Source organism: Manis javanica, chromosome 1 (assembly GCF_040802235.1).
Source record: "Manis javanica isolate MJ-LG chromosome 1, MJ_LKY, whole genome shotgun sequence".
NCBI lineage: Eukaryota > Metazoa > Chordata > Mammalia > Pholidota > Manidae > Manis > Manis javanica.
In genome coordinates, this window is record NC_133156.1 from 7,425,173 (window position 1) to 7,451,550 (window position 26,378).

General features: G+C 44.2%; 1 protein-coding gene across 2 annotated transcripts in view; it reads right to left on the reverse strand.

The window, feature by feature from the left end:
• The window catches only part of CRYL1 (crystallin lambda 1), a 144,175-nt gene that overhangs the window by 17,199 nt on the left and 100,598 nt on the right, over positions 1–26,378 (reverse strand). For both annotated transcript variants that reach the window (XM_037017180.2, XM_037017181.2), the window contains 2 exons: positions 10,279–10,440; positions 4,588–4,782 (listed from right to left, as the gene is read on the reverse strand). In XM_037017180.2, the coding sequence (XP_036873075.2) occupies positions 4,588–4,782; positions 10,279–10,440 (357 nt within the window). The remainder of the gene's footprint in view (positions 1–4,587; positions 4,783–10,278; positions 10,441–26,378) is intronic.

Genomic DNA, 26,378 nt, shown 5'->3' on the forward strand with positions numbered 1-26,378 from the left:
CATTAGCTTAAGAATATTGACTTAAAATCACATTTCCTGGCCAACAGGATCCCGTCACCCAGTGACCTAATCATGGGCTATGCAACTGCTGCCAGACTTGTCCAGCTGGCATTTCCAAGCCTACAAGGGCTGCCCCATCCCAATTCTGATGCCAAATTGTAAGAAAAAAAAATTGGAATGAGCATTTATGAGCCAATACTGTAGGACCCTGCAACCTCGCTCCCTCAGATACCTGGGTGCCCGTCTTGCCCCTAGACAGTCCTTGCCCTTGCAGATAAATTTGTGGGCAATGACAAGACAGCATGTCATGGTCTAGGATGCAGTGAAGACAGGTGCACCTGATTCCCAGCACTTTCCCTTTCTAGAAATGAAGCCTGTGGCTTGGCTCCCTATCCCCAAGCCCCCACCAGGGACAGGCCTGCACAGGAGCCTCCCCTACTACTCTCTGCTCTACCTGTCTTAGAATTTCTCTTTCATGCTTGGCTGCAGGTATAAAATATGCCCTGCACTGCTGGTGAGGGAAATTGAAAACAGGAAAACCACAATGAAAATCAGTGAAACAAAAAGTTGTTTCTTCAAAAAAAAAAAAATCAGTGAAGTTGATAAAGCTCTAGCAAGACTGACAAAGATAAAGAGAGCAGACACACATCACTTACACCAGGAATGGAACAGGGCCATCACTACAGACCCTGCAGCCACTAAAGAATCACTGACATGTACTACCAGCATTATATTCACATATTCAACAACTCAGAAGGCACAGACCAATTTCTCAAAAACCGCAAACCACCATGACTCAGTCAAGGTGAAATAGACAACCAGAATGTTCTTAAAACCATCAAAGAGGCTGAATTTGTAATTAAAAGCCTCCTGAAAAAAAAACAAGTATCCAGGTACAGATGCTTTTACTGGCAAATTCTACCAAATATTTAAAGAAGAATTAACAAAAACTATATGCTTTCTTTCAGAAAACAGAAGAGGGAAAACTTCCTAACTCGTTTTATGTGCTATTACCTTGGTATCTATGTAGTATTACCTTGGATTCAAAAGGTAAAAGGAAGAGAAAGAGAAAGAGAGGGAAAGAAAACTACAGACCATTATCTCTTCTGAACTGAGATGCAAAAAATACTTTAAGTAAATCGAATCCATCAGTGAGTAGAAAGAATTATACACCAGAACCAAGTAGGATTTACTCCAGGTATGGAAGGCTGGTTCAATCTGGGGAAATCAATCAATGTAATCCACCATGCCAACAGAGTTAGCAAGTGGCAAAGCAGTTTCCTGCTGCTCCTTCGACATCTGAATCAAGACACTGCCATGGTTGGGTGGAAATGTAAGCCATTATTCTGGCCAGGCTGTCTGTCCATGCCACTCCAGTTCATACCCCAACGTGGGGACAGGACCGTGAAAATGCATGCTTGGATTAGATCTGAGCAGAGCTGTTTACACACAGACTACAGGCAACAGTACCCCTTTATCCATCCACTGACCCAGCACCAGGGAAGCCAGGACAGACAAGCAAGCCCATGTCTACACAAGACCTCAAAGGCTCTGGAACCAAGTTACCTCATACCTTTCCCACCATGAAAGCAAACAACTCTACTTTGGATCAAACAAAAAGGCTCTGCCAAATTTCAACTTGCTTTGTGCATCTAGAAAGTAATGAGCCAGACGCACCCCTGGTGAGTCCAGAGTAGGGCAACTCCAGCTCATCTCAACCCATCATGTTCACTCCATCAAGGCTGAGCCTTGGGTGCTTCTTCTACCCACGAAACCCACTCCAAAGAGAGAATGGCTTGGAGAGAGAAACTCTACAGGATCTTTGGACCTTCTGAGATTAAAATGTATGAAAATCTTGTTTTTACTGTAAAACTTCCCTGATTCAGCTCCTTTTCAAATTAAAGATGCCCTTAAATCTTTTGCAGTGAACTTGGAACACTGCAAAATTTAAATTTAAGTTCAACTGGCTCTGAAATTGTGAGTCAAAGGGGTGTCATTTCACCCCTGCACTGCTGTGGCTGGGCACATGCATGCAGGTTTGCACAAAGGTGGGGCTCCAGAGGTCTTTCAACCTCTCCGGACTCTCCATATCTCAAGTGGAAACAGACCACAAGCTGCCTAGGATTTCCTTCAGGAAATTCATGCAGTAAAGTCAAGAATCCTTAAGCCAACTCGCCTAATGAACAGAAACGCTGATCTGCTCTTCCTGGGTAAAGATGGGGGCAGAAGAACAGTGTGCCATGCGTCTGTGCTGGGGTCCAGTGCCTGTGTGCTGGGCATGTGGGGACAGGAGGTGCAGGACAACCTGGATGGACCATCCTGGACCAGCACGGCTCTGGCCAGCACTGAGCCCTAGAGCCTAAGGAAGCAGAAGCCCACAGCAGTGGCTTCTCTACCTGGGGATGCAGACAGGAGCAGGGAGCAGGTGCACGTCCAGTGGCCTCCCCTGTTCGGTCGGCCCACAAACTGAGCTGCCTCTGAGCAGTGCAGGTGAGGAGGGCACAGTGCTGGCCACCCACCCTCCCTCCCTCCTCTCTCTCTCTGCAAGCCCAGCGCCTGTGGCTGAAACACCTGGCCTCGCTGTATCCTCAACAGGGCCTGGGGGCACCTGCAGCGCTGGGCCCATCCCACCCTCCCCCAACCTGGAGGGAGAGGCCTGCAGCTTCCAGACCTGCTCAGTTCTCGCTGCCTGGAGAGCGCCTTTATTTCTTACAGTGAATTACCCTCTAGACTTCCCCTAAAGGTGATCCTCTGGGTTCTCTTCACACGTTCTTCACCTTCTCATTTCTGTGGCCTCTTCTCATTTTGTCACATCCACACTGTATCGTGCTGGTCTGTACATTCAGCTCCTTGAGGGGGGCTCCAGGCACATGAGCCCCACGGCAGCCAGTGCAGAGACACTGACAGGCAAGTTAGCTTTCTCAGGTGTGCCATCCCTGAAAACCAAGACTGAGAACAGTCCTGCCAAACACTGTTTGCCACTAGCCCCTGGATCAGGACAACCAAAAGAAGGGTGAGCAAAACAAGGCAACAAGACCTCCCAGAGCAGCTAGTTCCAAGAACCCCCCTGCCATCCTCCTATTCCAACCAGTGAAGGAAGGCTCTGGACTCCTCGCGGCTCTTCCCAGAGCAGAGCTTCCAAACTGCTGTCAGTCCCGCTTTGTGGCCTAAACAATTCTTTGTGCGTGTCTCCCACCCAATGTTCATGCACCAGAATCTCCATGTTTCTCCTTAAGTTGGTGCACATCTTTCAGATTGGAGAAAGCAAGACTTAACTCAGGACTTTTCTTTATTTCTTCAGGACAGTAAGATACCTTATAAATCAAAGTAAAAATTGCCTTAAGACATCCCACAATGTTTTACTGTAATACTGAATTTTTCTTGTGGTCTATTAAATTGCTCTTCTACTCTAGACAAGTGGAAATACTGTAAGTAGATCTCCAAGGGGTGCTTTTATAAAAGTTCAGTGTTTCTTTTAAAATACTGTCAGTGATAGACATTAAATAACATTCTACAGTCATCAAGAAATTAAAACTGCAAACTTAACAGTGGTAATTCCAGCACTGTATCTTGAAGGTAAAGGAGTGCTGAGTGGATTCTGATGGTGGGGACACAGAATTGCAGCTGTTGTGTACAAATGGCAGTCAGACAAGATGATGTACCTAATAGGGAAGTAGCCAGTCACCAGTCCTGGGAGCAGGAGGGTCACATACATTATGCACTGGGAAGGGAAAATGCAATGCCACAGGCCACTTCCTTGTTCTTGTCTCACGCTGGGATCAGCAGGCACCCACCGGAGTCAAGACAAGGAACTGTGGATCCCTTCCAGGAGCAGACGACTCAGCCCAGGGTCCCACCTCCTCGGCTCGTGCACTGGACAGACCTCACTCACCGTCCTGTGTTCCCACAGCATGACTGTGGACAGAGTGTGGTTTAACGCAGAAGCTGGGGAAGGCCAGAAAGCCAGGGGACCCAAACCGGACTGTCTGAGCCTTGGACCCCGACTCTCCACTCCAAGTCCCAGGGCTGCTCTGAGGTTCCACTAGGCACCAGGTTCCTCATACAAATGTTGGTGGGAATGCACACAGTGAGTGGTTTTTTTAAGTCACGTATCAAGCCTTTTAGTGAAATGCATGAGGTTAACCATGCCAATAAAAATAATTCCCTATTAATATGTAAGACAAGCATATTCATTTAAGGGTTATCCATTGTTTCTTCCTCAAGTGTTTTTTAAAATAAACTGAGTTCCTTTAGAGGATACAAGTTTACTCAAAATATTATTTTTTTTCCTCCCCCAAAATTATAACACTGGGTAGAAAATCTGAGACTGTGAAAATGAAGCATATCACCCAAGATAATTATGTGGTAATGACTTGGAAGGGGAAGAACAGGAGAGGTCGGTTGTCAAACCTGCATATCAAATGATTGTCACAGGAATCCCTGAGCCATAGAAGTTGCTATGTTATGTTTCTTCGTGGCCTTTATTGACTGAACCTGGGAGGAAGGCCTGCCCTCCACCTCCAGAAGAGCAGGACCGAGCACCACCGGCTTCCCACCCCCACGCCCCACTCAGTCTGCCCCACGCACCTCCACCAGCCTCCAGGCCTCGCTGATGACCGCGTACTGGAGGCGATTCAGGGCAAAGCCGTCCACCTCCTTCAGGACTCTGACTGGGGACTGTCCGATCTTCTGCATCAGCGCATGGGTTCTGGCCACCGTCGTGGGGGCCGTCTCCGGGTGTGGGACCAGCTCGACCAATGGGACAAAATATGGCGGATTCACCTTAGAGAGGGGGGGGGATGGTCAGGGCAGCCCTGGAGTCGGCGGTCACTCTGGAATGGCCAGACAGGGCAGATTTACCTTTGGAAAGGCTCCTTCACATGCTGCATCTAAGGACAAGAAACTCGAGAAATGAAGTAATGACAAAGCAGAGAGAAAAACAAAGAACATGAGCACAAAATTGCATGTTTTGCCTGAAGACGAGATTTCACAGGCTGCTGCCTACCCCAGCCTCCTCCACCTCTGCCATCATACAGATTCTGCCTTTCCACCATGTCAGTGTTAAAAATGATTGGCAGCATCTTCCTGAAACTTGGTATTTCCTTAATTTCTCCATGTTGAACCTCTCACATCTGCTCCCCGATCAGATCTCACCTAGTATCCACAACCGCAACATTCTCATACCGTCCGGGGCTGAAAGGGTCTGGGATGAGTGGGCCTGATGGAAATGTCCACCTAGCACCACATTTAAACTCTTGGTTTGCGTTTTCTTGGTTTATCTTGAGAGGTCATTAAACATTCCCAAAGAGATTTATTATATGGCCAGAGAAGATGCTGCTTGGTGGAACCTGACTCGCCTCACCCCTAACCAAATGCACTACAGCCGGCTATTCCCCAAATGGTGCTTTTGCTTCCTTCCAAGTATGAGTGAATATTGGCAGAGACTCGTATTTACTAAATAACTACGAGAAGCATACATTTTGAAATGATATCTACAGGAAAAGTGAAGAAAAATTTGTTCCTCCAAGGACACTGACTACGAGAAGCACTGGTCCACACACAGCCCCTGAGGTTCCTTCTGCTCCTGGCCTGCCCTGCCTGTACTTCTGCAGCCCTCCTAGAAGTAGAAAGCAAGACAGAAGGGTATCTGTTTTCAAATCAATAAGTTATAAATCAATGCCTCACCTGAACCACTGGTCTCCTACCTAGACTCATTGACTTCTGATAAAAATGTTTAGCCTCTGGTCTTTTTAAAGACCAGTATTACAAGAACTGGAAGCCTATCTATCTTGGATAAATTTAACAGGAGGGTTTGTCCAAAACAATCCAGTCTACCATCGCAAAAGTGGAATTCTCCCTCTGAGTAATTTGTTGTATGTCTCCTGCTGTGCCCAGTGGCAGGCCCTGGGTTATGGGGGTAAAGACCTTTTGGAGCCAGAGGAAGATGTGTATGCTCCTTCGGTCATTATCATGTGTGTTTTTTTCTCCCTGTAATTCCTCTTGAGAGCAGCTGTGATACAGTGCTCATATTCTGACCTCACCGGACCACGCAGTAAGTGTGTGGTCCTCCCACCTGCCCAGCAGCATGCACTCTGGCTTAGTGGTGGATTTTGTTTTGCTCCCTTGTTGCAGTACCCATGCAACACAGCAGAGAGATGAGAGGAAGGGACAGAAAAGATAACCAGAGCAAGTGACTGCTACAAAGGCAAAGAATGGCTGTGCTCCTGAAATGCTCTTCTGTCTGACAGGGATACAGGACTGGCCTTCAGCTGTCGGAGCCTATGAGGAAGATTGAGAAACATGTCCTCAAGAAATGGGAAAACACACACACGAGAAAAGGAGGCACCTTCCTGAAAGGCTCCACCAGCTGGCCGGGCTCTGCAGGAGAGCTGGGCTGCACTTTGCCGGAGGCACAGGGGTGGACTGCGTGGCCTGGGGGCCATGGGAGAGCTCAGGCCGCCAGGGCGGCACAGTAGGGGCCTCTCTCCATCCGCCTCCGTGAATAGCCAGCCTGAAGTGGAACAGGGCCTGGGAAGCATGTGATCCTGGCGATAGCACAGCGCATCCAGCACACAGGATTAGTCATTTCCTAGGCAGCAGATGAAACGAAGTTGAATTCAGAGAGGAAAGGCAGGCTGAGCCTTCTCCTGGAGGACAGCGGCAGTGACCTGCAGCTCACTCACACACCCGCTGGGGCTGGGCCGCTGCACTCCAGCTCAGGGCAATTGTTCTTCCTCTGGACAACATGGGTGGAAAAAGAACGGGCTTCTCGTTTACAACTGATTGAGAGGATTTAACCCCTTGGTATTTGCCATAATTTATGAAAGTCCTTCCGTCATGACAATACCCGCCCCTCCCCGCCACCATCCTCCTGACTTGCCCTCAAGAGAGAGAAAGATTCAGCCCGTCCAGGCCACGGGAATCTGTAATCTGAATCAGGTAGTGCTGTGCAGTGTGCGAGGGACGTGCAGACACACACGCTCGATGAACGGCAAACCCGTAAATGCAACATTCAGATTACTATCAACATGAGGGCAGATGGTTTCAGGGCCGGGTGGGGAGTGAGTCAGAAGAGGCTCAGGCACAGGCAGAGTGCTCAGACGGGGCCCTGCAGGCCCCTTGCGCAGGCAAGGCCGGACTTCAGTCCAGGACTTCATCACAGTCCACGGCTGACCAGTAACCGGGGTTAAAGCTGTGCATTTGGAACTGCTTCCACTCGAGACTGTAATCCCGTGATGAGCAGACGTGAATCCTTCCAGGGCAGCCTCATCTACAGAGCATCTGTAAGAGGCAGGAGCGGCACCGGGCATGCCCGGTGGGAGAACGAGGCCTATCAGCTCCATCAGAGCACCCCATTTCCAACAGAAACAAGGAAGAAAAGGGGAAAAGCTTTTGTAAAGTGTGGCTAAAGCCATCAGTGGAAAACTGCTGTTCTGATTGATTGCTACATAGATTCTAATTACCAAGAGAGACTCTAACCCAGCTCAACTTCCAGACCATCATGAGCAAACACCTCCTAACCACCCAATGGCCTGAGCCTGTCTACACCTCTACAGGGAGCCGGGACAGACAAGGAGAGGCAGCATAAAACCAGTGGGGAGAAAGGGTGTCAGGGACACAGGGAATAGCCATGTTAACACTCCTCCAGACCTGTCACCTTTTCTCGTTTTAGTCTGTGAAGCCCACTCCAAAATCCCATGTGAACCACCTGGACTGAGAGAACGTGCCCACCTAGGAGGGATTCCACTAGCCACCACTGCTGAGATGACCTGAAAACTGGAAAAGGTGCCCAAGAGAACGTGTGTGATGTCGAAACCTGTTGACTGGTGGCTCTTCCGTGGGGGGGTGGAGACAGCAATCTTTTGCAATAGCTGAATATCTACTTTCAGAGGCATGAACAGGCTTCCCTTTCCTTTATTCCATTTCCTGTCCAGGCAAAGAACCATGGGTGACCAAGCCTGATGTTGACGGTGTGTGGGTATGTGAGCTGACACGCGGAACCTCTGCTCTCTGGCCTGTTGCTCCTCAAAGATTACAAACAGCTCTGCGTTATTTAGGCACTGCCCATCCAGCTCAGGCTGACTTGTTCTAGATGTTTTGTTCGCTGCTCTCCTAGGGGCCAGTGGAATGATCACAAGGCAGCCGCAGGAGCACAGAAGAAAGAAGGGATCAAATTCCAAAGACAGTCCACTTGAATGCTTTGATTTGCTTTAATGTCGGTTTTGGTTTAAAATAATTTATAAAAGTAATGAGAGATTAGTTTTTAAAATAAGGTAGGACTTACTTTGACTATGCTGTTTGTCTTTATTAGATAAATAAAAGCGAGCATCACTGTAGTGGTATGAGGGGAGAAGTGCCACTGTTCTACAGCTCCGTGGTCGGAGGCACTGTGCCACGTGTGGCATAGAGGAATGTGAATAAGGGTGGTCTTGCCCATCATGAGGTTCAAATTGAAGAGATATAGGAAAAGTCTTGGCAAAGGACTTAGGAGATATTTTCTGAATAATTTGATTTGGTTGTTTTTTAAAAAACTAATTTTAATGTAAAAACACTGGTTAGAAATTGGAAGCTTCCAAGCAAGAGGCTCACACCTGCCATAGAAGCAATCAGGTAACAGCTCAGGGAGTGGTTCACAGCTCCTGGGAGCCCTCTTTACAGGCATGGGAATGTCACAGAAGCAAGAACATGACACACTTCGTGGGGCTCGGTGTTGGATGCTTCTGTTAAGGGCCCTCTTGGTGCTAATTTCATCTGTATATGAGTGGTAACTAAATGTTACTGGTGTCTTCTATGTCCTGTGGGTCTAAGTCTCATTTTATAACCATTCTTCACACTTTCCATTATCCATCAGTCTTAGGACACCCGGACATGCAGAACCACATGCTGACAGACCCAGGATGTCCCTCTTCTCAGAATGTAAAATCTGGCAGGCACCATACCTTACCCTTTCTCTTTCCCTCCCTCAGCAAACCTCCCCACTCTAAACTACTTTTGCTCAGAAAGCAGACTTTCCCTGCCCTCAATCCTAGGGTCCCTAGCCTCACCTAGGCCCTGGTCACTCACGTGTAGGTGTGCTGCCCCAGGTTCTGTACAGGAGCTGGCCCCTCTCTACATTCAGTGTAGAAAGATGTTCAGATCACGCTCCAAAGGAAGCATTCCCATTGCTGCTCAGTGCTGCTCTGCACATCAACTGGCCCCGGTTCTTTGGAGTAACTCCCGTGATTCTCCACAACCCAACCGCCTCCAAGCCTTCCAAGGTTGTTTCCTTCTCCCCAGGTGTGCGCACCCCTAAGCCAAGCTGGTCTCCTCTCAATCCTGCACAGCCCTGTCAGTTTCTGGCCAGGGTCTTGCCTTATACTCTTGCCCAGCCTCACTCTCCTCCCCGTCAGTCTAGCTGGATCCAGCCAGTCTGGTGCCCACTTCTCAGTGTTCTTCTCCCGCCTTCACCTCGGATGGCCTGGTAGGTGGGGGGTGGTCATCATCATGTACAGTCAGATTCACTATGGCTTCGTAACAAAGTGAGCCTTTCTGTCCTAACAGTCTTTCCTGGTTCTCTAAGGTCACGTTGGGCTCACAGACCTCAGATGTCCACTGAGTGATCCTCGAACTGATTCCCCTTTGAGGGAAAGGGAGTTAACACATTAATGTCAGAAAGGTTTAATGAGGGCTTGCATGCCAACATGGAGCTCACTGTCCAATATTCCTCATCAATTACTCCTAGTGGATAAGTTTGCTCAGTAATTATAGCACATAGGTGGAAGGGAACAACAAGAAAAAGGAGGGGTTTAAATCAGGTGTACCCATCCAAAATCTCAGGAGTGGGACCCAGAATCTGCACTTCAGCAAAATGAGTCCTACTACAAATTGTATTCAGTAAACTACACAGTACAAGTGACACAACTACAAAAGTCCTACTCGATGGGTACATTTTTTAGTATAACACTTTTTCCATGGTAGAATTATCTGTTCAGTAAGTCTCTCTCCTCAAGTAGACAGTGCTACTTGAGGGTGAAAGTCTGCAGGTATTGTTCATTCTATTCCATTATGCACTGCGTATGCAGATACAATCCAGGGAATTTTTGGATAAAAGTCTTTCTAAAAATGCACAACTCTCTAAATACACTAAAACCATTGACTTGTGCAGCTTGAATTGTGTGGTATGTGAATTACAGTATCTCAGTAAAGCAGTTAAAAAATACTAGTGAATTAATAAAAAAAAGTGTTGCTCCTGAAAACCAGAATAGGATACAATTAATTCTCAGAGTTTAACATACTCACAGGATGGGCCACAATGCATTGCTTTACATGTGCCAGACCAGCAAACAACTTGGAAGGTAGGAGACAAGAGCTGGAGCTGCTTAAGACAACTTTATCATCGATGATTTGATCTAACTGAGCAAAAATCTTCTTCTTCAGTTCTAGGTTTTCTGGAACACATTCCTGAAAAGGACATATTCAAATTACTACTCATGATCACTGCACTCAGTCAGGCCTCAAGCAAAGCACTTCATGTTTGATTCATTCCAAAAGTGAAACAATTAGAAAATCATCAGCAAAATTTAAAAAAAAAGCTGCCAAAAAAAAAAAGATAAATCTTGATAACTCTGGAAACTGGGTGGTACATATATGGGAGTTGTATCTTTTGCATTTGTGTGGGTATGAAAATTCTCATAATAAAAATGTCTGTCCCTACTGCTAACATCATACTGAAAAAAGCTAAAAACTTTTTTAAGATCAGGAATAAAAGACAAGAATGTAGATTCTCACCACTGTTATTCAACATAGTATTGAAAGTCCTAGCCACAGCAATTAGACAAGAAAAAGAAATATTGGAAAGGAAGAAGCATTCAAATTGGAAAGGAAGAAAGAAGTAAAACTGTCAGTATGATGACACGATACTATATATAGAAAATCCTAAACACTCCACCAAAAAGCTATTAGAAAAATTAATTCATCAAAGTTGCAGGATGCAAAATTAACATTCAGAAATTGGTTGAATGTCTATATATTAATAACAAACTACTAGGAGGAGAAATTAAGAAAATAATTCCACTTACAACTGCATCAAAAGAATAAAATACCTAGGAGTAAATTTAACCAAGCAGGTAAAAGACCTGTACTCTGAAAACTGTAAGACACTGATGAAAAAAACTGAAGAAGACACAAGTAAAAGGAAAGCTATCCCATGCTCATGGATTGGAAGAATTAATATTGTTAAAATGGCCATACTACCTGAAGCAATCTACAGATTCAGTGTGCTCCCTATCAAAATATCCATGGAATTTTTCACAGAACTAAAACAAATAATCCTAAAATTTGTGTGGAACCATAAAAGACCCTGAACAGCCAAAACAATCTTAAGAAAGAAGAACAAAGCTTGAAGTATTATACTCCCTGATATTAAAATATACTACAAAGTTATCATAGTCAAAACAATATGACACTGGCATGAAAAAAAGAAACATAAATCAATGGAATAGAGAGCCCAGAAATAAACCCACACATACATGGTCAATTAATATATGACAAAGGAGGCAAGAAATAGGAGAAATGGGGGAAAACTGGACAGCTCCATGCAAAGGGATGAAACTGGGCCACTATCACATGTTACATACAAAAATACATTCAAAACAGATTAAAGACTTGAATGTAAAACCCAAAACTATAAAACTCCTAGAAGAAAACATGCAGGAAACTCTTTGACATCAGTCTTAGCAATTATTTTGGACCAGTCTTCTCAGGCAAGGGCAACAAAAGCAAAAATAAACAAGTGGGGCTACATCAAACTAAAAAGCTTTTGTCCATCAAGGGAAACTTTCAACAAAATGAAAAGGCACCCTACTGAATGGGAGAAGATATTTGCAAATCATACATCCAAAATATATAAAGAACTTAATTTAACATCAAAACAACCCAATTAAAAAATGGGCAGAGGACTTGAATATTTTTCCAAAGAAGATATACAGATGTCTAATAGACACATGAAAATATGCTCAACATCATTCATCATCAGGGTAATGCAAATCAAAATGAGATACCACTTTGCTCCTGTAAGATAGTCAATTATCAAAAAGATTAAAAATAATAAGTGTTGGCGAGGATGTGGCAAAAAGGCAACACTTGTGCTCTGTTGGTGGGAATGTAAATTGATGCAGTCACATTGGAAAGCAGTATGGAGATTCCTCAAAAAAACTAAAAATAGAATTACCATATGATCCAGCAATTCCACTTTTGCATATCTATCCAAAGAAAATGAAAACACCAACTCAAGGAAATATATGCACCCTATGTTTATTGCAGCATTATTTACAATAACCAAGATATGGAAGCAACCTTAGTGTCCATCAATAGATGAATGGATAAAGAAGTGGTACATATACACAATGGAATATTATTTAGCTATAAAAAGAATGAAATCTTGGCCATCTGTGACAACATTGATAGACCTAGAGGGTATTCTGCTAAGTCAAATAAGTTAGACACAGAGAGACCAGTATTGTATGATTTCAGTTATATGTGGAATCTAAAAAAACAAAACAGAAACACAAACAGACTCATAGACACAGGAAACAAACTGTTAGTTTCTAGACTCGGGAGAGGTTGGGAGATGAGAGAAATAAGTGAAGGGGATTAAGAGGTATAAACATCCAGTTATAAAATAAATGTTATGGAGATGAAAAGTATAGCATACACAATAGGGTCAATAATAACTCTGTATGGTGACAGAAGGTAACTAGACTTATAGGGATCATTTTGTAATGTCTAAAAGCATTGAATCACTATGATGTACACCTGAAATTAACAGGATATTGTATGTCAATTATACTTCAATTAAAAAAAGTCTGCCAGCTGAAAAATCTTATAATGAAAAAGTTCGCCAATTATAGGGGTGTGGATTCTATAAAGAGAACACGCAATAGCACCTCAGGCAAAGTGCTTTAAACATCAATAGTCATCTTCACCACTTATTTTCCCTATCTGTTCTGACCATCAGATCAACTTATCTTCAAGGAAATATCTTATCTTCATGAAATGAACAAACATGCTACATCCACAATTCCCCAAAGGCTTCTTGAGAAACCATTTCTAATTGGAAAACCTTTTGAAAAAGACCTTTGTTTCTAAAAGTCTAGAATTACTTTAATAGGGGTAAGAGAGGAGGGTAGAGAGGCAAATTTGGATTAAATACTGTAGATAACACGCGCTCTGAAACTCTAAGCACAGGCAAAGCTGGGGTGGGAGTGTGGCGATGTTCTTGCACATCCCATGCCGGCTGGTGGTGGGGCACGTCTCCAGGAATGCGATACACACGACGGATGCTGCCCTGCTGTGGACGGAAGTGGGACGGGAGGAGGATTCTGCCCAACAATGGGAACAGCAGAGGCGTCCTTCCCCTCGTGCCACCAATACCTCTGGGAAATCACGCCAGGGTTATGCCTGCCCAAGAAGGGTCCCAGCTACCTGGAGGGGGCAGGCCCCGCAAGGGGAGACATCAGGAACTCCCAACATTCCCTGGTGAACTCAGGATAATTATTCTCAGTACAGAATCATCTGGGTGCTTGCAAATTCTCAGGAACCACCCCCACCCCATCCCAGACCTACTGAATCTGTCCTGGGGATGGCGTCCAGCATCTGCATTTTTATCAAACATTCTGGTGATTTTTGTTTCTGCTTACATTTGAGACCCACTATTCTGAGGTACAGATCCAAAGTGTGGGTCATTAATAGTCCCACTGTGGGGTGCTATGAAATACATCCTTAAGGCTCTGGCCCCTCCAGTGTCAGGGCTCCTTCCTCTCCACCTCCTCCCGCTACTCAGGGACCAACCAAATATCCTCTGATTAGTACATTAGCACTGTGGCAGTACAAAGAGTATTAACACTAGCAAATAACCAGAAATGTGCAAAGTTAGAAGTGCAGTGCTGACAAACTACTAGTAATTATATCAGAATCGCCCCTCAAAAATCAAGAAAATATTTTTAAGTTTGATTTAATAATATCTAATAGTTAATAATTTCTAATGTATTGAAATCAGCTGTGTTCATATTATGACATGAATTCCATATCTATGTCATCTACAAGATTTTAAAAGTTCCTTTAAGCGTAGGGAGTCAATATTGTGTTTGTTTGTGCTTTTAAGAAATATAATCAAACCATGTGAAATTTTATTAAGAACAAAGGGTCATATAAGTGCCACATTTCAAAGACAGAGAAAAAAGTGGAGTTATTTAAGAACTGTAAAGCCCATTGTATTCAATCCCTTTATCAGAAGGGGAAAAAGCTACAGTAGCTGGCTGGTTTTATTGAGTAATTCCTGGATCAGTTAAGTCTGCAAGTTGGGTTAAGTTTAAATGGAGCCTTGTAGTAAAGCCAGAGACTAAGAATGATACAGATACTGTTTAAACTAATAAAAGAGTCCCAGTGAATAGCCTTATTGTGAGCCTGTCATGCAGATTCTCCCCTGAAATTCTATGCCTTTCTTCAGATTGTTTGATTATCAAAGAGGCAAGAACACTTGAACCAGAGGAAACCCAAACCTGCCACAATTATGTAAGGGTTTTTAATGGCACATTTGAAGTTTTGTTGTTGTGTTGTTGTTTTTAATATTACCCAACTGTGTTCAATTTTGGGAACCAGGATTTGAATGCCTCTGTCCATGTCAAGTCTTGAGTTCATTTCCGTGCTATTCATTCAGGAGCCAATATCCCTTGTCTGAGAAAGGGAGTTTGAAACACTATTAATCAGGACCTCCATCACTTCTGCGGTTGATTACAAAGCTAAGAGAGGCTACAGTCATTCTCTTTGCCCTTAAAGGACTGGGAGGAAAGGCAGGAAAGAATGTCAAACAATGAGACAACTGAGAGCTAGTGCAAAGCAGCCTTGCTGTCTGAGCCACAGCAACGCGACCAGGTGAGAATATGCTCCTGAGCATTCTCAACTCAAAGCAGATTCTCAGGGGTCCTTTCTAGGGAAAGCCACAAGTGAAGTGTTAAAAAAATTCTATCACTACTGAACATAATTAGCTTGATTTTCCTTAATTAAACTGAAAGTATTTTTTTTAAAATTACTATTATTTGTGTTTTGTTTTGGGGTGAGGAGGAGATGCAACACACAACATTATTTTCTCATGCACAACCGAGATGATAGGTGTACTCAAATTGTAACAAAAAAAATATTCTAGGAACAAGAAAAGCACAACATGACTTTCAAAATATCACAACTATTAGTGGTACTGAAAAAGAAGTTTATTCATCTCAGGCAGTATCAGATAGTTAAAGGGTGGGGTTAAGTTTAAATACTCCTTTTTCCCTTTCTTGATAGAAAAAAAAGAATGACAGTGTAACTCGGGGGTAGAATTCCAGGGCAAAATACCTTTGAAACCGAAATCAATCAAAGGGAGAAATAAAGTTTAAGAAACCCATCTATTGCTTGTAGGCAGTTGTCCCGCATCCCTCTTGACCCAGCTACAGCAGCAGAGCCGAAAACTCTCCACCCCTTGGAAACACCTACTGATATGGAGAGGCACTAAAGCAAGATGAGAGATTCCAGGAATACCGCAATTTTGCCCACAGCTCACCCCTCCAGAAATCTTGCCTCACAATCTACTCGTTCCCCATCTTCCGCAACAGCCCCTGTGCAAGAAAACTGGAGCACTGTAATCAGACTAACAGCACAAAATCATAATCCTCAAGTTGGAGGGTCCAGCTAGGTTCAGAGTCCTGTGCAGATTCAGGCCATAGCTTCCCCAGTCCACAGGCAGGCAGTAGCTGAACAGGTAGGGAGTTAGAGCAATCATCACACGGCAGCTGCGGCCAGGGGGCGCATCCAGGCCACAGGGACTGTAGGAGGAAATAACCTTAAGGGTGATAAGATACATGTTTTAATGACACTAGCACAGGCAAATCTTGTCCAACAGGTAGGATGCATGCAAGAAAGTGGTCCTGTGACAGGACAGTGGCAGGAGTGGGATCTCATCCTGGTCTAGTATATCAGACTTTCACCCCCTCCCAGTGGGAGTTACAGATGGATCAACATATAGGGCTACAGGAGGTACATGCACTGGCCATAAAGATAAAACAAACTTTCCCCGTAAGATGCTCTTACCTCCCAGACGTTTTGGGTACACTACCATGGTCTTTGGGGGTCACTCTGCTGTTACTGCAGGAATACACAGGAGGCCAGTTTCCAGGCCTTTCCCCCAAGTTGCCAGAAGGGACAGCCTCTACTGATACATGTATTTAAATGTCCAGGGCCACGTCCACTTAACAGTATTTTCAGGTTTGAATGCAGTAGGGGCTGGCAGCAGGATGTTGCTCTGCTGGCCATATCCTGGCTTCAGTAACTCCTCTTTGGTTTGCACACACTGTTGTATAGAAGAGACAGCAATGTGTGCCAGCATATCCACAGGGCTCAAGGCTCCTTTTTGGGGCTTCTCATACAAACACTGTAGCACTGTCCATAAGCAAACTGACTGACCAGCCCATGGACTTTTGGTGTCCGACTTCAGGCCAGATTTCAACAAACCATTGTACCTCTCTACCATTCCTGCCCCAGTAGGGTTATATGGGTCATGAAACTTCCACTTTATTCCTAATTGCTGCACCCATCCTTGTAACGCACATCCAGTAAAGTGGGTGCCTTGATCGCTCTCAGTCACCTGCGGCCAGCCATAGGCTGCAAACAGACGCTCCAGGCCCCTCTTGGTGGTTTGCTGAGCTGCACAATGTGCAGGAAAAGCAACCAATAGTCCAGTAGCCATGTCCACACAAGTCATGGCATACTGATATCCTTCTGATATGGGCAGAGGCCCAGTATAGTCTATCTGCCACCTGACGAGGGGTACTGGCCCCCTTACTATTGTCCCATGTTGCTGTAGGACTTGGAGTAAATCCCTCTTGGAGCACACAAGGCACTCCTTCCAGGCTCTGCTGACTTCTTCAAAGGTCAGTGGCAAGCCCCACCGATGAGCTAAAGCCCACATTGTCTTTTGTCCCACGTGTAACAAACGCTGATGTAGCCATTGGGACACATTGGAGGCAGGCTTTCCTTCTAGCCAGCGCACCTGGGCCAATGTGTCTGCTTCATCATTCCCGGAGGATGCCAAAGGCAAATGGCCAGGCACATGATATACGGTAACAGTCTTAGTCCGACCAGAGGTCTTGTCACAACTCTTGCCACCAAACGGGCCACTGACCGACCATCCAGCTGGCGTGGTACCATGTCGGTAGCCACAGGGTTAAGCCCTGATAGACAGCCCAGCTGTCAGTGTAGACAATTACTGGGGTGGGCTCCTGGGTGATCATGAGCCACACTGCCTGCAAGTCAGCCCACTGGCTGCTCGTCCCCTCTCCATCCTCCATCCACATTGTCTCAGTCTCAGGAGGATGGAAAGCCACAATCCTCCACTTAGGGGGCTGCCCACAACTAGAGCCATCTGTGTACCAAGCATCTTCAGGTATAGGGGCTTTTTCCTCCTCATAAGGACTCTCAGCTACCAACGGCTCAAAAGCAAGTTCTTCCTGCTTTCCACTGGTATAGGTCATTAGCCCCAATAAGTGCTGGAGTTCTCCACTAAAGGGGCTGGGAGGGAGGGTGCTATGCTGCTGTAAATGTGTGCCCCACTGGCCAGTGTAGGCATCTGTGGCCTTTGGGTCCAGGTCTTGCACCCACCCCATGATGGGATAGGGGGTAATTACCTTGGTCAGAGCTGTTCCAATGATGTGCTCCGTAGCCAGCAAGACATGGTACAAAGAAGCCAGCTCCTTCTCTATCAGGGTGTACCAGACCTCTGCTCCTTTCCATAGTTGTGGCCAGAATTCAACAGGTTGGTGTGTCCACTCAAGCTGCTGCCAAAGACCCCATCCATAACCATCTTTGGTTACATGAACATCTAGTTCACAGGGCCTTGATGAGTCCATTACACTCAAGGCCTGCATGGCCCTGACTGCCCACTTGGCAGCAGTAAAAGCAGCTGCACATGTCTCATCCCAGTCCCACCTGATCCCTTTCATACCATAAGGGCTTCAGAATTTGTGCCAACTGCGGGATAAGCACTCTCCAGTAGCCCAAAAACTCTTGTAATACTGCCACAGTGGTAGGGGTGGGGAAAGCCTGGACCTTTTCTATGACTGCTTCAGGACTAGTTTTACCCAACCAGACAACCTCCAAGAATTTTACAGACAAACCAGGTCCCTGAACCTTGGTGTTGTTCACAGCCCATCCTTCCTCCTGTAGATGTTGCAGCAGTCTAGGAACTGCCCCTCCTAAATCTGCAAGAGAATCAGACATAAGCATAATACCATCAATGTAGTGATATAGCCACACTGTTTGTGGTTTCTTCCATGTGGCCAAGTCCTGGGCTACAAGTCCATGACAGATGGTGGGGCTGTGGAGGTATTGCTGTGGAAGGACAGTGAATGTCCACTGCTGGCCTTCCCACATGAAGGCAAACCTTTCCTGACTTTCCTGTGCTATGTCAATAGAGAAGAAGGCATTAGCAAGGTCCACAACATAATGATATGTCCCCAGTTTATGACTTAAGAGTGCCTGTAAGGGCTGCTATAGAGGGGACAGCAGCATGCAAAGGGGGTGTGGCTTTATTCAATTCCCTGTAGTCCATGGTCATATGCCAGGAGCCGACTGGCTTTTTCACTGGCCACACTGGGGAATTAAAAGGACTATGAGTGGGCTTTATGATGCCCACCTTCTCCAGCTCCTATAGAGTTTCTCCAATTTCCTTGTGGCCCCCAGGCAATTTATACTGCTTAGTATTTGTCACCCACTGAGGTACAGGCAGAGCTACAGGTGGGTGCTTCCCCTGTACCTTTACCACAGAACTTCCTTTACCACACGTACCCTCAGTCTGAACTCACCTGCAGTGGTCTGTAACCACAGGCCCTGCAGGATATCCACCCACAAAATATATTCAGGGATGGGAGAAATGTACATGGTATACTCCTTTGGGGGTAAATGCCCTCTCCCCAATGGGATTTGGGCCTTCTTCACTCTCATTGCCTTACCCCCATGGCCATCTATCACAGCAGGGATCCCGGGAAAATGCTCAGGGTTGCCACAAGTCAAAAAACACTCAGTTCCTGTGTCCATCAGCACCAGGACACATTGGACATTCACAGGGGACTAGTGAATTGCTAATTCTACATGTGGCCTCTGGTTCCCAAAATGTCTCCCAAGGTGGGAACCTTGGCCCACCCCCTTAGTTGAACCACGATGCCCAATCATCCTCAGACAGGAGTGAGGGCCCAGGTGAATCCTGAGTACTGTGCCCAGGAAGTCTTGCAGGGACACAGGCCGGACATGGGGATTTGCCTCCAGTTTCCGTGTCCTGGGCCTCAGTAGCTGGAACTGCTGCTCTGGCTTTAACTGGTGCCACAGTTCTAACAAGATCCTATTGGGCTGCCCATCAAGTTCTTCTTTCACTACCCCAGCCTTTATCAAATCAACCCACATCTGGGTCCTTGAGACCTTCATGGGGCCCTTTGCATCTCTCCTTTCAGTCGTAGCCCGTACTTCCCTCTGTGCTCTTATTGTTTTAATCTCCTCCAGAGTATGAGTAGCCTCACTTATGGGTTGCCCTATGTGGGGGCAGGAGTAGTCATTAGGGACCCAAAGAGAGATGCGAGAGCTGTATGGAGCACCAGATTTCTCATTCCTCCCATGAACAACTCCTCATCAGATAGGGAGCTCCCGGGTGAAGCTGCACCCTCTATTGCTGCAGCCACTGGGGCCTCCCCACTATCCACAGGGAGGGTTCCAGGCATCTCTCCACCATCTCTAGGGGCATCCCACCCATGTAGACAGATTTCAGGTTCAGAGGTCCTGCCGACTACTGCCAGGTGTAACTCTGGGAGAAAATCCCAGGGCAAAATACCTTTGAAACTAAAATCAGTCAAAGGGAGAAGTAAAGTTTAAGAAACCCGTTTATTGCTTACAAGCAGTTGTTCCACATCTCTCACAACCCAGCTGCAGCAGCAGAATCGAAAACTCCACCCCCTGGAAACACTTACTGATATGGAAATGCACTAAAGCCAGGCAAGAGATTCTGGAAATACTGCAATTTTACCCACAGATGGTATTATAGGAACATCTTTTAATTCTAACTTACTTATATTTTTAAAAGTAAGTCATTTATAAATTTCAGTGTTTCATTATCAGCAAAAGTTACCCGTGGCAACATTCAACGCATTATGACTGTTTTAGAAACAGAGCCCAGCCACAGAAAATCAGTGTACTGGATAATTCCAAGGTAAAGAAAGTGCTGGATCAGAACTCACATCTGAGTTTACCCACTTGCTCTGCAATGATATGCATTTTCCAAAACAAATATTTTCATTGCAAAATGAAATTTCATTTTACTGACTTTTTAAACTCAATTCAGGCATTTTAGATAGAAAATTGAATTTTTAAGCTAGAAAATCTACATTTGCTAATGCAAATACCTAGAAGTCATCTTCAATGTGCTTTCCAGAAAACTAGATTAGAAAACTTGAGTACTTAAGGTATTTTACATGCTGTGGAGTAAAGCACAGATTTCCCAGAATCTCCCTTGCCTGGCCTTAGCTGTTTACATATCAGTAGGTGTTTATCCTGCAGCCTCCAGGGCAAGGGCTGCCGAGAGGAAGGCTGTTCTCTCCTCCCCTCCATTCCCGGTACATAATTGGTCTGGCACTTGTCAGTTAATGGAGACCTTTCCTGCAGGGTTCCTCCAGAAAAGGGCAGGAAGGGCAGGCAGGGAACTGAGTGCAAGCTGTGGCTGCAGAGAGGAGAGTACCAGGTGGTCTTTTGCCAGCGGGATGGGGAAGAAAGGAGACAGTGTGCTGCCCACATAGCTGGGCCTCATTGAGAGCAATAAAAGGGTTTCTCCCAGCCTGCCCTTCCTTGACTGATTTCAACTGGTTCATTCGCCCTGGGCCAGGAATACCCCTTCCCCTGGGAGCTACACATGCAAAGAAGTCCTACCAGCTAATTTTAGAGGGGAAATATGAGGCAAGATAAGAAAGATGAGCTGAAGTCCTATTGCAGTCATGGCAGAATAGACTTCATTCTCAAGGTGAAGAGGGAGGTGATCTTTATTATAAAGTCTGTCTGTTAGCACTAATTAAATCTCTTGTTTCAATCCATCCAGTCATCACCACTAGTTTCTCCTCGATGTTTCTTTGAAGGGCACAATCTTAAAAATCAGATTAATAGGCCACTATGTCTAGACTTCTTAAGAGGTAGACATCATAATTGCAAAAAAAAAAAAGACAAATCTTCTTGCTCTAGAAGAAATAGTGTATGTTAAGAAAAGGAAAGGGAAGGAGTACAAATTTTCAATAAATATCATAGGCAATGAACTGTATTTTGCCCTTATTCCTAATCGTTTCTTTCCTTAAAAATCAAAATAAAGTTTTCTTCAAAGCATATTACAAATCCTAAACAGAGTTCTACAATAATCTAGAACAAATTATACCCAATGAAGAGACTTTTCCCAAGTAAAAACCAGTGTTGACCGCATTTAGGAGTGTCACTTCCCTGGGATTAGGTGTCAAGGTCACCAGGGTTGAGCTCTGCTGTTAGCAGAGGGGCCCCTGGGCAGTCCAGGGCACACAGAAACTGAGGACACACCTGCATCACGTGCTGTCCTCATCATGTGTCTGTGAGGCAGAAAGACAGAAATGAGCAGGATGAAAAGGACACAGGGCCCACAAAAATGACTTAGGAAGTTGACCAGATAGAACCAGAGAGACACAAATGACTCGGAGAGTTATCAGACGAAGCCACAGGGTCCAAGAGTGACTCAGGAAATGTCCAGGGTCTCCCCAGCTAAAAAACATCAGAAGCACAGGCACAGCACAGCACCTGTCCTCACTTCACCAATCAGAACAAATCTAAAGAGCTAAGAGCTGTCAATCAAGGACCCCTCTGCCCTGCCACCACATAAAAGAAGCCTCAGAGTGAGCATCGGGTGGGGCCTGTCTCACCTCAGACAGACCCTCTCTGTTACTTAACAGAGCGCATCAAAACTGACTGCTGTCTTGACTTTGGTCTCTCGTCTCACTATATCTGACTTCCCTGCGACACTGAGCCGCATTCCTTCCTTCCTAACATATCTATTCCCATCCTCACTCCAAACACTTTTTGGTTTATGAAATCATTTATTTAGAATTAGGTTAAAATGCTTGACATGAAAAAAATAATACAATTAAAACTATTTAATTTAAGCCTGCAATTAGCATATAGTTTCACTGCACCTCTAATAGGCATTTCTCACGAGGAAGAAATGAGATTTTAAATGCAAAGTTTCTTATTTAACAAAGTGCTGGGAATAACATGGAACACAAAATTGGAGAAAGATTCTTTAAGGCATAAGGAATGAATTTTTAAGAAGAAAATTGGGAAATAAGTTTGTGTGAAGGACAATCACATCAGTCTTTAAGACCATTTATTATCAGTAAGGAATATCTTTAAATTCCAGTTGACAACTGGAATTTTAAAGGATTACATATATTATTTTTATATAACTTTCTAACCTCTATATTCGATTTGTGTGAAACGCATTTCCATCAGCAACCTCTTTGTTAATAATGCAGCAATTCTCAAAACAGCAGCAGACCATTTGTGAGGTTTGGGAAAGAAAAAACATACAAATTAAAATGCACTCCTCTTGTTGAGAATAATTTAACTAGACAATTTTAGCCAAAACACTTTGTTATTGCTGTGAATAAAACAACAATTTGCATTCAATATGCCAGATGACAACCACTGCTTCACAAAAACATTCTAATTTTTTTGAAAACTCAAATTTGTCAAATAGTATCATAAAACTAGTTTTACTTGTAATCATGTCCTTTTTGTTTGACTATAAAATAATGTTATGGCATTTTCAACAGTAATAGCATCGTCAAGTCTGTAGATATCTGTATCTTGACTTGTTTTGTCCAGAGCAAAAACAAAATGTGAAGCAATTTATGCCTACAGTTGCAAAAGTACAACACAGCTTTAAAAAGTTTGGAAGTATGCTACAAGGCAGCTTTTCTCATTTTAAAGCAATATACTTTCTCTGGTTGCTGGAACAGGCGGTTTGCAAGTAAAAAAAAAATTTGAGTAATAATAGAGGTTTTCAAGTTTAGCTGGGCTTACTTTAAGTAGAATTTTATAACTTTTTAGAAGAAATTCAAATTATTTTTATTACTTTAAAAAATACAAATGATTATCTTTAAAAATGTATTTGTTTTATTCTGCTTTGATAATCAGATTTTGCGTTCATCTCTTCTGGATGCCTTTCTTATCCACTCTCTCTTCCTTATCCATGTCACATAAGAGAACCAAAGTCTTACTCTTCTTTAAAAAGAGATTTATAATTTTATCTAAATAACAAATACTCATTTCATTTTAAATCTGCTTTCTTTTAAAAAATGGAATCAAGTTACTTTTTCTTTAATGGTCTTTAGTTGATCTTTTCTATGAGTCAGTAGTTGCTTAATACAAACACTTATGGTAATCTAGCTCCAATTTCTAGTGTAACTCTGGTCTGTGGCAGTATGAGTGTACATTCATGGGGTCATACATGAATTATTGAGGGTACTATGACTGCCCCTTTTTATTCTACTCAACATTTGGAAAGCCACCAGGCAGTGTACTCCTTGCCAAACAGTGTATAAAGAGGCATGTCTTATCACTCCTAGGTCCTAAAATATGAGTTCTCCCTACCCCCAAAGCATGAAGTTTACTGAGAAGTATCAGAGTCAAGGGGAGGTATGGATCACTACCTCAATGATCTGCATTACCAGGCCATGAAAAAGAGGTGCTCAGGCATGGCTCCATTTAACAGCCATCCTGGTATTTTATTTCCCATTTAGAAAAGACAGTAAGTGTTTTTACATTTATACTCATATAAATGTACACATGTGATGAGAGGATTCAAGATGGCGGCATGAGCGGTGAAAGAGAAATTCTCCCCAAAGCTGATACAACTAATCCTAAAAGAGCAACAGAAAAGAAGGCTGTACCAGACTGCATACACCTGGAAAACAGAGCAGACCTCACCAAACAGGGTAATGTACCAAAGCCCTGATCTGGCAGAGCCCAAGCCCTTCCCCCACCCCAGCTCACGGGCAAGAGGAAGAGAAATGGAGCAGGAAGGGGTGCAAGCCTAGGACTGCCGAACACCCAGCCCTGGAGATCTGCTTTGGGAGCACAAACCTACATTGAATGGTGCTCTGGAGATTAGTGGGGTTGAAAAGCTAAGAGAAGCGGAACACTTGGAGAGACTGAGATTCCAGCCATTTGTGGAGGACAGGGATCCACATCTGGTTGCTCTGGGACAAAGGAAAGGTGGGAGCTCTGAGAGGCTTCCTAGCAACAAGAGGGCTCCTGAAGGGGTGGGGTTTGCATGGAGCTTGCTGTGCAGGAGAAGGGATAAGTGGACAAGGTTGGCTGGGTGCACTCTGCCCAGCAGGTTGGAAACGTTCAGGAGCTTCAGGTACTCCATGCCCCTGACTGGCTACACAGCTCTGAAGCCCCCCACTGTGGTACACAGCTGGCTATGCCTTCCTCCTGGCTTGCCGGCACCAGCTTGCAAACCAGCAGTCCTTGCCCTGGCGTCAGACCAGCCAGAGGGATGCCCCACCTACGGCAGATACAGACACAAAGCACAGACACTTACACCTGTGTGCTCAGCTCACTGGTTCTGACAGTGGAAAAAGGCACTGCAGCCGGAAAGCAGGAAACAGCACTTTCCTCCCTCCAGGCACCAGCGCTGCTCCCCTTCAACCCCCAACTTCACTCCAAGGGCTGAGCAGCTCCAGAGACTAAAGCTTCTGGGGACTAGAGGGCATCACATACAAATATGAAACATCAAAAGAAACTGGTTCAAACCAAAATATCACAAACACCAGGGAAAAGGCCCAAGTGAAACTGAACTCACCAGTCTTCCTGAAAGAGAGTTCAAAATAAAAATCATAAACATGCTCATGGAGGTACAGAAAAATATTCAAGAACTCAGTAACAAATTTAGGATGGAGATTCAATCATTAAGAGATTTCATACCTGAAATGAAACATACAATGGAGGGATTTTAAAGCAGATTAGATGTAATAGAAGAGATGGTAAATGGAATATAAACTAGAAAATGGGAATACAAAGAAGCTGAGGCAAAGGGAGAAAAAAGGTTTTCTAGAAATGAAAGAATATTTAGAGAACTATATGACCAATTAAACAGAACAGTATTTGCGTTATAGGAGTACAAGAAGCAGACAAGAGAGAAAAATGGACAGAAAGTGTCTTGAGGAGGTAACTACTGAAAACTTCCCCACAAGGGGAAATAAAACCACAGCAAAGAAAATAGAACAATTAATTACTAAGCAGATGCAAAATCAAATCAACTACCCCCAAAGTCAATCAAGGGGTAGAAAAAGAGTACAGACTATGACACCTAATATATAAAGAATGGAAGAGGAAGAAAAAGGAGGGAAAAAAAGAACCTTTAGACTGTCTTTGCACTGGCATACTAAGTGAGTTAAATCAGACTATTAGATAGCAAGGAAGTTACCCTTGAACCTTTGGTAACCACGAATCTAAAGCCTGCAAAGGCAATAACTACATAATCACCCTAAATGTAAATGGTTTAAATGCATCAATCAAAAGACATAGAGTCATTGAATGGATAAAAAAAACAAGACCCATCTATAATGCTATCTACAAGAGACTCATTTCAAATCCAAAAACATATACAGACTAAAAGTGAAGGGATGGGAAAAGATATTTCATGCAAATAATATGGAGAAAAAAGCACGAGTTGCAGTACTTGTATCAGACAAAATAGACTTCAAAACAAAGAAAGTCACAAGAGACAAAGAAGGACATTATATAATGATAAAGGGGTCAGTCCAACAAGAGGATATAACTATTATAAATATCTATACATACAACATAGGAGCATCTACATATGTGAAACAAGTACTAACAGAATTACATGGGAAAATAGAATGCAATGCATTCACTTTAGGAGACTTCAGTACACCACTCACTCCAAAGGACAGATCAACCAGACAGAAAATAAGTAAGGAGACAGAGGCACTGAACAATGCATTAGAACAGGTAGACCTAACAGACATCTAAGAATACTCTGCCCAAAACCAGAAGGATACAAATTCTTCTCAACTGCACATGGAACATTTGAAGAATAGATAATATACTAGGCCACAAAAAGAGCCTCAGTAAATTAAAAAAGATTGAAATTGTACCAACCAGCTTCTTGGACCAAAGGTATGAAACTAGCAATATATCACACAAAGAAAACAAAATAGCCCAGAAACACACAGAGGCTTCATAACATGCTTCTAAATCATCAATACATCAATGACCAAATAAAAACAGAG